At 42.7% G+C, this 12,720-nt stretch overlaps 1 protein-coding gene across 3 annotated transcripts in view; it reads right to left on the bottom strand.

The window, feature by feature from the left end:
• CASP8AP2 (caspase 8 associated protein 2) overlaps window positions 1-11,604 on the bottom strand; it is a 32,836-nt gene extending 21,232 nt beyond the window's left edge. For 2 of the 3 annotated variants that reach the window (XM_075597456.1, XM_075597458.1), the window contains exons 1-2: window positions 11,416-11,604; window positions 2,629-2,713 (exon numbers count right to left, since the gene is read on the bottom strand). In XM_075597456.1, the coding sequence (XP_075453571.1) occupies window positions 2,629-2,713; window positions 11,416-11,466 (136 nt within the window). In that variant the 5' untranslated portion in view covers window positions 11,467-11,604. Of the gene's footprint in view, window positions 1-2,628; window positions 2,718-11,415 lie in introns of all 3 variants that reach the window. The other variant, XM_075597457.1, reaches the window with a different exon arrangement.
• Window positions 11,605-12,720: the final 1,116 nt, after the last annotated feature.

Here is a 12,720-nt window from a genome sequence, read left to right as displayed (position 1 = left end):
ATGGACACTACCTAGACCTGGTTTTCACTAAAAACTTCTCTCTCTCCGACTTCTCCATCTCCCCTTTTCCTCTCTCTGACCATCACCTCATCTCATTTTCTCTCTCTCGCTTCTCTCCATCTCCATCTCGCCCTTGTTTTTGCAGAAACCTGCGCTCTATTAACCTACCAGCTCTTGATTCCACTTTACGCTCCTCCCTCTCCTCTCTCAGTTCTGCTTCAGACCCTGACAACCTGGTCAGGAACTACAACTCTGCCTTATCTTCCTCTCTTGATCTTCATGCCCCGCTTTCTCTCTGCCGTCCTCACCCTTCTAACCCCAGACCCTGGCTAAACTCCCACACACGCATGCTGCGTTCCTCCACTCGTTCCTCTGAACGCCTCTGGAGGAAATCTCATACGCTCGCAGACTTCATTCACTACAAATTTATGCTATCCTGTTTCAACTCTGCCCTCTCTCAAGCTAAACAAACCTACTTTTCATCACTAATCAACACACACAAGTCTAACCCATGCCGTCTCTTTTCTGTCTTTGACTCTCTACTCAGACCACCCTCAGCTGCCTCCTCTTCTTCCTCCATCTCACCTCAGGACTTTGCTGACTTTTTTAAGGAAAAGGTGGAGTCCATACGGCAGAACATCCCATCTGTTGCCTCCTCCCATCCCACAATGCTTCCCAACTCTCCTCCTGCCTTTCTTGACTCTTTTTCCGCTATCTTGGAGGAGGATGTGTCACTGCTGATCTCCTCTTCTCCCTCTACCACTTGCCCTCTTGATCCCATTCCCTCCCATCTCCTAAAACCTCTTGCTCCTTCTATAATCCCTATGCTCACACAGATCTTTAACTCTTCCCTCTACTCTGGTACCTTTCCATCATCCTTCAAGCATGCAACCGTTATACCATTACTCAAAAGCAGCAAGCTTGACCCTACCTGTCCTTCTAACTATCGACCTGTCTCCCTCCTGCCTTTTGCCTCCAAACTCCTTGAACGTCTTGTATTCTCTCGGTTGCTCCATTTTCTCAACACCTATTCTGTCCTAGACCCTCAACAATCTGGCTTCCGCACTGCTCACTCTACTGAAACAGCCCTGACTAAAATAACGGACGACCTCCACGCTGCCAAAGACAGAGGTCATTACACTCTGCTCATATTACTCGACCTCTCTGCAGCATTCGACACCGTGGACCACCCTCTTCTCCTTCACATTCTCCATACTCTTCGTATTCGGAACAAAGCTTTATCCTGGATCTCCTCTTACCTCTCCCATCGTACCTTCAGTGTCTCTTTTGCTAACACCTCCTCCTCCTCTATTGATCTCTCTGTGGGGGTACCCCAGGGCTCTGTCCTGGGACCCCTTCTCTTTTCTCTCTACACACTCTCTCTAGGTGACCTAATCACATCTTTTGGGTTTAAATATCACCTCTATGCTGACGACACACAAATTTACCTTTCAACCCCTGACCTTACACCTGCTATACAGACCAAAGTTTCTGAATGCCTCTCTGGAATATCATCCTGGATGGCCATCCGCCGACTGAAACCTAACATGGCAAAAACAGAGCTCCTCATACTTCCTCCGAAACCTGGTCCTACTACCTCCTTCCACATTGCTATTGGAAATACGATCATTCACCCAGTAGCCCCCGCACGCTGCCTAGGGGTTACACTTGATTCCTCACTCTGATTCTCCTCTCATATTCACAATGTTTCTAAAACTTGTCGCTTTTTCCTCCGCAATATCACAAAGATACGCCCTTTCCTCTGTTACTCTCCTGCTAAAACTCTGACTCGGGCCCTCATTCTCTCACGTCTCGATTACTGCAACCTCCTGCTGTCCGGCCTTCCTTCCTCTCACCTGTCTCCCCTACAATCTATCCTAAACGCTGCTGCCAGAATCACGCTACTCTTTCCTAAATCTGTCTCCGCATCTCCCCTCCTGAAATCCCTCTCCTGGCTTCCGATTAAATCACGTATCTCACACTCAATTCTCCTGCTCACTTTTAAAGCTTTATATTCTTCTGCTCCTCCTTACATCTCAGCCCTAATTTCTCGCTATGCACCATCCCGACTCTTGCGTTCTTCTCAAGGATGTCTTCTTTCGACCCCCTTTGTATCTAAAGCTCTCTACCGCCTTAAACCTTTCTCACTTTCTGCCCCACACCTCTGGAATGCCCTTCCCCTCAATACCCGACTAGCCCCCTCGCTATCCACCTTTAAGACTCACCTTAAGACACATCTGCTTAAAGAAGCATTTGAGTAACACTGGATAATCATGGACACATGACACATAAAGCTTGGCCCCCTGCAGACGCACTTACTAGTATTCCCTCCTACTGTCTCTGTACGTTCTCCCTACCTACCAATTAGATTGTAAGCTCCTCGGAGCAGGGACTCCTTCCTTAATGTTACTTTTACAGTATGTCTGAAGCACTTATTCCCATGATCTGTTATTTATATTATTCGTTATTTATATGATATGTATTACTACTGTGAAGCGCTATGTACATTTATGGCGCTATATAAATAAAGACATACAATACAATTTAATAGAGGGACGTATTGCCAATCCACCCATTGCAGTAAAGCCCTTTGAGTCACTTCCATGCATAGATTCAGATACATCTCACCATCAACATCCTGAAAAAACAGCATGCTGCCGTCTTCCCCAATCTTATTCTTTGCGGTCATCTTTATGCTTTCACTCCAATTATTCTACCTGAATGCAAAAAAAAACAAACAAAAAAAAATTTGTTTTAAGAAAAGAAATTTAAACAATTCACCAGCAGTAAGGAAGCTTTGTCTTCATTTTACAAACCCAGCCGTCATGACTATGTCTAGTTAACCCTTTGAGCTCTAAATAGCCAGAGCGAAAAATCGTTACCATATGAACTATCAGTTTAACCTACAGGGGTGCATGGCGGTTACAGAGGCCCCGCGCTCTTCCCGAAACAATTTAAATTAAATACCGGGTACGGCACGAGGCCTCTGTAACTCAATTACCTTGATTCCGCTTCGGCCGACACGGCGTCAAATGACGCAGCGCAGTCACGTGACATCACATGCCCCCGCGACATTTCAGACCGTGTCGCCATGGCAGTCATGTGACGTCACCCCACAGTGTCATTTGACGCTTGATACGAGGTAAGGGGGGGCGCGAGCAGTGGGGAGAGCAAAAAGGGGTGTGCAGGGCAAAATGTTTGCACACCCCTGCCGTATTACATATGTGCACTGTAATAAAAAGCATATGACGTCACAAAATAATTGGTTTAAAATAAGAAAATTACAAAAATACTGTAATATAATATGCAGATATAACTACTACATGGAGAAAAAAAATTTTGTGTACAGCAAAATCCAAGAACATCAAAGAGAATCATCATAGCCTGTTCCACCAACTTAATGCCGTGCACCACTCATGCCATTTTGTTGCCTGCCATAATGCAAAGCAGTGGTTGGCAACCGGCTACTCAAGAGCTTATTTATTTAAATTACACAACGCTAAGTCCCCGTGTTAGACTTGAGCGCATATGCAATGTTATCATTTCGCTCCATTTGCATGTCATTATCACTGACTAACCTCTGTGATAGTTAACACAATGCTCTTTAGTGGAGCAAACATGGCTACATGTTATTGCCCTTTGAAGATGCACTGTTAGTGCTAATGTGATGTTAGGTTAGTGCCATGTCATTTAACAGAAATTTGTGGATCTGTGTCTATGCCGCTCATTGCAAGAGGGGCCTGCAACGTATTGTGTTGCAAGCCCCTCTGGTAGTCTTATGGTTAACCCAGTTACACCACATCTCCCCATATTAAGCATGTGTTTTGGAGAGGTCATCTTAGAAGACTTCCTCTTCTGAGCCTTATTTTCTCACTGCAGATAACTGGATGTAATCTGTGTAAGGCCTGGGGCATGGTGTAGGGAGCGGCGCTGGGCAGCTCTGACGCTCATGCTCTCCTGCTCAAGCAGGAGATTTTTCTTGTCCCTGCATGAGCGTCAGCGAGCGCGCTTGTGTGCCGGGTGGGAGGCGGATCGGTAGGCGGGGCTAGCGCGCCACGTCACGACGCCGACGTCACGGACTGCCATTGGCTTCTGGCAGTCACGTGACCGGCCCTGCGCTTGCATGAGCGGCAAAATTTAAACTTGCCTGTCTCCTGCATTTCCACACGCCTCCACACACGCCTGCGGAAGCGCCGTCTAAAGCCGCGCTGATAGGGATAATGTTTCCCCTCAGAGCGCCTCAGCACGGTCTTTTTGACCAGGTCCGAGGCCTATGGCAGAGATTATACTAGCTACGGGGCCGCGCGCACTCCTGCAGCCTCAGCGATCTGTCAACTTGGCTGCAGGAGATTGAGGAGGCGATGCGGGGGCGTGGCAGACACGTCACAAATCTGGTTCGCCCTCATTGGCTGAACCAGCTCACGTGATGCTGACATCACGTGGCAGCCAGCTGAAAAGACAATTTTTTTTCAAAAAAAAGGCCCCACAACTAAAGTCTTGACAATTTTATTTCCCCAATGTGACAATACAAATTTGGAACTATAAGTAACCTAGCTATTTAAAACACATGGCAAAATAAGTCTTCACAATATACCACAAACCCCAAGGAAGGAACATTCCTTTTCAAACATCGAAAGAAGGACGTTGACAAAAAATTTAGCTCTGTTTTTATGTTTTATACCACAGAAAAGGTTATAAAAGTAGTAGAAACACATAACCGCACCCCAACAAATGAGGTGCAAAACGCACACATTTATTGCATTGTTCTCTAGTATTCCCATGTAACATGGTTGAAATAAAGCCGGAATGTGTACTCTATTATATGAAAACAAATACAGTACATCTATTACTTGGGCACAGAACCCCCACCCCCTTCATGCCCACCCAGACCCCTCCCCCCCTCATGCCCACCCAGACCCTCTTCCCTTTCATGCCCACCCATATTCCCATTAATGTCCACACATACCCCTCTCCCCTTAACACCCAGATCCTCACGTCACACCTCCTCCCCCTTCATGTCCATCCAGACCCACCCAGATTCCTATTCATGCCAATCCCCTCCCTTTCACTCACACCCCGGCCCTCTTCATACCATCCCAGATCCCCACCCACTTCATGCCCAATCAGATCCCCCTTCATGCCCAATCAGATCCCCCAGATCCCTATCCCCTCCTGTATTCTGCCTTAGGATTGTTATGATCTAAGTGCATTATTTTGCACTAAATTGTAGTTAGTCCAAGTGAAGGTGCACTCACGGTATGTGTCGTAGATGCCATGGGTGCCCAACAAAAACAGTCCTTTTTGGTCACAGAACCGCCAATAGTACAAGGAGTAAATAGGTAGATGTGGGGCAGTGTCCCAGGATGGGAATATCACCCCCATATGGGCTGATGTGCCTCAGGTATTATTGGGGGAGGGTGAAAGGCAGGTTTCAGCTCCTCTGTGGTACTCTACTGGTTACCTTCCCCTCCTCTGAAGGTACTCCCTTTCCCTTTCCCACAACTCTGTCACTCATCCTTCAATCGATGGCTTAGCCATTCTACTACAGTAGAGTGCGGAACAATGTCAAAGGCCTTACTAACATCTAGGTAACCTACGTCTTCTGCTCCACCCTGAACTATTACCTTAGTCGCCCAATAATATTTTCGTGCCGCTGCCCCTCTGGACCACAAAGGGCTAATATCCATGGATGTATCTTGTGTGCACACACAATAATTAGGGAGCGTTAGCTGCCGTACACACAGTGCATGGCTCTATATACAGTATATGTTTGTAATGTATATAGTGAGCTCTAGATACAGTATACATGGCTCTATATACAATGATATACAGTATATGTTTGTAATGTATATAGTGAGCTCTAGATACAGTATACATGGCTCTATATACAATGAGCACCTGTTACAGTGAATGTGAAATATATATATATATATATACATATATATACACATACATGTAGAGGTATCAGTACCGTGTTAGCCGAGCTTCAATAATCAAAAAATAAATAGATGATACCGTTCTGTGGCTAACTAAATGCTTTTATTTGTGCGAGCTTTCGAGATACACTGATCTCTTCTTCCGGCGATGTTACCACAGAACGGTATCATCTATTTATTTTTTGATAATATATATATATATATCTAGAATAAATATCAGAGCCAATATAACCAACCCCACATTGAAGCCTCTGAAGAACTTGTCAGTGTACGACGAAACGCGTAAGGCGGACCAAGTCTCCAGAACTGCGGCGTCTCTCACTGCATTACCGTGTGTCGCAATATATTATATATTATATATATATATATATATATATATATATATATATATATATATATATATATATATACTGTAACTAGAGTGAAATATATATGTATACACACACACATACCATTACTCAAAAACAGCAAACTTGACCCTACCTGTCCTAATTATCGACCTGTCTCCCTCATGCCGTTTGCCTCCAAACCCCTTGAACGTCTTGTATTCTCTCGAGTGCTACACTTTCAACACCTATTCTCTCCTAGACCCTCTACAATCTGGCTTCCGCACTGCTCACTCCACGGAAACAGCCCTCACTAAAATAACTGATGACCTCCATGCTGCCAAAGACAGGGGTCATTACACTGTGCTCATATTACTCGACCTCTCTGCAGCATTTGACACCATGGACCACCCTCTTCTCCTTCACATTCTCCATACTCTTGGTATTTGTAACAAAGCTCTATCCTGGATCTCTTCTTACCTCTCCCATCGTATTTTCAGTGTCTCTTTTGCCAACTTCTCCTCCTCTACCGATCTCTGTGTGGGGGTACCTCAGGGCTCTGTCCTGGGACCTCTTCTCTTTACACACTCTTTCTAGGTGACATAATCACATCTTTTGGACACACAAATTTACCTCTCAACCCCTGACCTTACACCTGCTATACAGACCAAAGTTTCTGAATGTCTCTCTGGAATATCATACTGGATGGCCATTCACCAACTGAAACTTAACATGGCAAAAACAGAGCTCCTTATACTTCCTCCCAAACCTGGCCCTACTACCTCCTTCCACATTACTGTTGGAAGTACTATCATTCACCCAGTAGCCCAAGCCCACTGCCCAGGGGTCACACTCGACTCCTCTCTCACATTCGCCCCTCACATTCAAAACATATCTAAAACCTGTCGCTTTTTCCTCCGCAATATAACAAAGATACGCCCTTTCCTCTGTTGCTCGACTGGTAAAACTCTGACTCTGGCCCTCATTCTCTCCCGCCTCAATGACTGTAACCTTCTGCTGTCCGGCCTTCCTGCCTCTCACCTGTCTCCCCTACAATCTATCCTAAACGCTGCTGCCAGAATCACTCTACGAAATCTGGCTCAGCATCTCCCCTCCTGAAATCCCTCTCCTGGCTTCCTATCAAATCCCGCATCTCACACTCAATTCTCCTTCTCACTTTTAAAGCTTTACACTCTTCTGCCCCTCCTTACATCTCAGCCCGAATTTCTCGCTATGCACCATCCCGTCTCTTGCGTTCTGCTCAAGGTTGTCTTCTCTCTACCCCCTTTGTATCTAAAGACCACACCCACCTTAAACCTTTCTCACTGACTGCCCCGCACCTCTGGAATGCACTTCCCCTCAATATCCGACTAGCACCCTCTGTATCCACCTTTAAGACCCACTTGCTTAAAGAAGCATATGAGTAGCACCGTGGCTGATACCATACACCTGATACATAAAACTTGGCCCCCTGCAGACGCACTTACCAGAACTCCCTCCTACTGTCTCTGTACGTTCTCCCTACCTACCAATTAGACTGTAAGCTCCTCGGAGCAGGGACACCTTTTCCTTAATGTTACTTTTATGTCTGAAGCACTTATTCCCATTATCTGTTATTTATATGATTGTCACGTGTATTACTAATGTGAAGCGCTATGTACACTAATGGCGCTATAGAAATAAAGACATACATACATATACAGTGAGCTCTAGTTACAGTATATATATATATATTTATATATGTGTGTACACACACACACACACACACACACACACACACACACACACACTGAGCTCTAGTTACATACATATATATATATACACATTATATGTGTATATATAAAGTGAGCTCTAGTTACAGTATATATACAGTGAGCTCGAGTTACAGTATATATGTGTGTATATATACAGTGAGCTCGAGTTACAGTATATATATGTGTATATATACAGTGAGCTCTAGTTACAGTACAGTATATATGTGTATATATACAGTGAGCTCTAGTTACAGTATATATGTGTATATATACAGTGAGCTCTAGTTACAGTATATATGTGTATATATACAGTGAGCTCTAGTTACAGTATATATGTGTATATATAGTGAGCTCTAGTTACAGTATGTGTATATATACAATGTGTATATATACAGTGGGCTCTTGTTACAGTATGTGTATATATACAGTGAGCTCTAGTTACAGTATATGTGTGTATATACAGTGATCTCTAGTTACAGTATGTGTGTATATACCAGTACAGTGAGCTCCAGTTACAGTATGTGTTTATACATACAGTGAGCTCTAGTTACAGTATATATGTGTGTATATATACAGTGAGCACTAGTTGCAATATATGTGTGTATATACAGTGAGCTCTAGTTACAGTATGTGTATATATAGTGAGCTCTAGTTACAGTATATATATATATATATATATATATATATATATATATGTGTATATACAGTGAGCTCTAGTTACAGTATGTGTGTGTATATATACAGTGAGCTCTAGTTACAGTATGTGTGTGTATATATACAGTGAGCTCTAGTTACAGTATGTGTATATAAAGAGTGAGCTCTAGTTACAGGATATGTGTATATATACAGTGAGCTCTAGTTACAGTATATATGTGTTTATACATACAGTGAGCTCTAGTTACAGTATGTGTTTATACATACAGTGAGCACTAGTTACAGTATATATATATGTGTATATACAGTGAGCACTAGTTAAAATATAAATGTGTGTATATACAGTGAGCTCTATCTAGTTACAGTATGTGTATATATACAGTGAGCTCTAGTTACAGTATATATATGTGTATATACAGTGAGCTCTAGTTACAGTATATATGTGTGTATATACAGTGAGCTCTAGTTACAGTATACATGTGTATATATACAGTGAGCTCCAGTTACAGTATATATGTGTATATATACAGTGAGCTCTAGTTACAGTATATGTGTTTATACATACAGTGAGCACTAGTTACAGTATATATGTGTTTATACATACAGTGAGCTCTAGTTACAGTATATATATGTGTATATACAGTGAGCTCTAGTTACAGTATATATGTGTTTATACATACAGTGAGCTCTAGTTACAGTATATATGTGTTTATACATACAGTGAGCTCTAGTTACAGTATATATATATATATATATATATATATATATATATATATATATATATATGTATATACAGTGAGCTCTAGTTACAGTATATATGTTTATACATACAGTGAGCTCTAGTTACAGTATATATGTGTTTATACATACAGTGAGCTCTAGTTACAGTATATATGTATATATATGTGTATATAGAGTGAGCTCTAGTTACAGTATATATGTGAATATACAGTGAGCTCTAGTTACAGTATATATGTGTATATACAGTGAGCTCTAGTTACAGTATATATGTGTTTATACATATAGTGAGCTCTAGTTACAGTATATATGTGTATATACAGTGAGCTCTAGTTACAGTATATATGTGTATATACAGTGAGCTCTAGTTACAGTATATATGTGTTTATACATACAGTGAGCTCTAGTTACAGTATATATATATGTGTATATACAGTGACCTCTAGTTCCAGTATATATGTGTATATACAGTGAGCTCTAGTTACAGTATATATGTGTTTATACATATAGTGAGCTCTGGTTACAGTGTATATGTGTGTATACACAGTGAGCTCTAGTTACAGTATATATATGTGTATATACAGTGAGCTCTAGTTACAGTATATATGTGTTTATACATATAGTGAGCTCTGGTTACAGTATATATATGTGTATATACAGTGAGCTCTAGTTACAGTATATATGTGTTTATACATATAGTGAGCTCTGGTTACAGTATATATGTGTGTATACACAGTGAGCTCTAGTTACAGTATATATGTGTTTATACATATAGTGAGCTCTGGTTACAGTATATATGTGTGTATACACAGGGAGCTCTAGTTACAGTAGATATACAGTGTGTGTATACACAGGGAGCTCTAGTTACAGTAGATATAGTGTGTGTATATACAGGGAGCTCTAGTTACAGTAGATATACAGTGTGTGTATATACAGTGAGCTCTAGTTACAGTAGATATACAGTGTGTGTGAATATACAGGAAGCTCTAGTTACAGTAGATATACAGTGTGTGTATATACAGTGAGCTCTAGTTACAGTAGATATACAGTGTGTGTGTATATACAGGAAGCTCTAGTTACAGTAGATATACAGTGTGTGTGTATATACAGGAAGCTCTAGTTACAGTAGATATACAGTGTGTGTATATACAGTGAGCTCTAGTTACAGTAGATATACAGTGTGTGTGTATATACAGGAAGCTCTAGTTACAGTAGATATACAGTGTGTGTGTATACAGTGAGCTCTAGTTACAGTAGATATACAGTGTGTGTATATACAGTGAGCTCTAGTTACAGTAGATATACAGTGTGTGTGTATATACAGGGAGCTCTAGTTACAGTAGATATACAGTGTGTGTGTATATACAGTGAGCTCTAGTTACAGTAGATATACAGTGTGTGTGTATATACAGTGAGCTCTAGTTACAGTAGATATACAGTGTGTGTATATACAGTGAGCTCTAGTTACAGTAGATATACAGTGTGTGTGTATATACAGTGAGCTCTAGTTACAGTAGATATACAGTGTGTGTGTATATACAGTGAGCTCTAGTTACAGTAGATATACAATGTGTGTGTATATACAGTGAGCTCTAGTTACAGTAGATATACAGTGTGTGTGTATATACAGTGAGCTCTAGTTACAGTAGATATACAGTGTGTGTGTATATACAGTGAGCTCTAGTTACAGTAGATATACAGTGTGTGTATATACACAGGGAGCTCTAGTTACAGTAGATATACAGTGTGTGTATATACACTGTGAGCTCTAGTTACAGTAGATATACAGTGTGTGTATATACACTGTGAGCTCTAGTTACAGTAGATATACAGTGTGTGTATATACACTGTGAGCTCTAGTTACAGTAGATATACAGTGTGTGTATATACACTGTGAGCTCTAGTTACAGTAGATATACAGTGTGTGTGTATGTCTATACATCCAGCAGACACTGATTAGTGATGCCAGGGCCCGCTCTCGCGCCTCCCCCCTCTCGCACATCTCACCCAGAGCCGCCGCCGCCGCGCGCCAGACTCCCCCTTCTCGGCCTGTTTCATTTCCCGCCGCTACACGGCTGCCTGGCACGCGCCGCTCCCCGGTATCCCCGGACCTCTCGCCTCCCAACGTTTAGCGGGTCCTCAGTTGCCAATTCTCCCTGTGCCAACGATTCCCTCTCCGCTTACTGCAGCGGCCAATCAGCGCCGGCGCAGTGACGTCCCCACGCCGGCGCGTCATTGTCCCCGCCCCTAGTCTTTGCACGGTTGGCGGGAAGTGTTGTGTGGTGTTCCATGTGTCGGGGGGCGGGGCACAGCTCTGGGTGCACTGCTAAAGAAGGAGGGAAATAGGGGCACATATATGTTACTGTGTGAGCGGTTATGGGACATATGTGACCGCTATGGGTGATTGTAATGACTTTTTTTAATGAAAATATCCGCATGTGCAGCATCAACCCCATTGCGGTGCACAGCAAGACCGAAAGGGGTTAACACAGCGTGTCCCCATGTTCTGAATAGGGGGTAATTTGGAATAAAACAAATTGGTGAGCTCTACCTGCACATATAACACTAGTTGTGTTTGTTATTGTCACCATACTGACAGCAGGAGGTCTGCAAGGAAAACTTTTTTGGTCACTAATGTAATGCAGTGAACATTTCCATGCTGTTATCCTAACCTATTCCACAAATATTCAGTGTGATTATACATCTCATCCGATACTTAGTTAAAGCTGCAATGCCAGCAGCTCATGCTTTTTTTACACTCACCAAGGGTTGCCAGGTGGCTTGTCCAAAAATACTGGACACAATACTGGCCCCCCCCATACCCACCGAATACATATAAAAAATACCCCCGCCCCCCCGAATACATATAAAAAATACCCCCGTCCCCCCGAATACATATGAAAATTACCCCCCGCCCCCCCGAATACATATAAAAAATATCCCCCCGCCCCCCGAATACATATAAAAAATACCCCCCCGCCCTCCGAATACATATAAAAAAATACCCCCCGCCCCTGAATACATATAAAAAATACCTCCACGCCCCCGAATACATATAAAAGATACACCCACTCCCCCTGAATACATATAAAAAATACCCCCACGCCCCCCGATTACATATAAAAAATACCCCCACTCCCCCCGAATACATATAAAAAATACCCCCACGACCCCGAATACATATAAAAAATACCCCCGTCCCCCAGAATACATATAAAAAATAACCTCCCCGCCCCCCCGAATACATATAAAAAATAGGAAGAAGGGGGTAGGACGGTCCGTGGTTCACAGCAACTTCAGCAGCCAACGCAT

This window comes from Ascaphus truei, chromosome 4 (genome assembly GCF_040206685.1).
Source record: "Ascaphus truei isolate aAscTru1 chromosome 4, aAscTru1.hap1, whole genome shotgun sequence".
NCBI lineage: Eukaryota > Metazoa > Chordata > Amphibia > Anura > Ascaphidae > Ascaphus > Ascaphus truei.
This window is presented reverse-complemented; position numbering and strand designations above follow the sequence as displayed.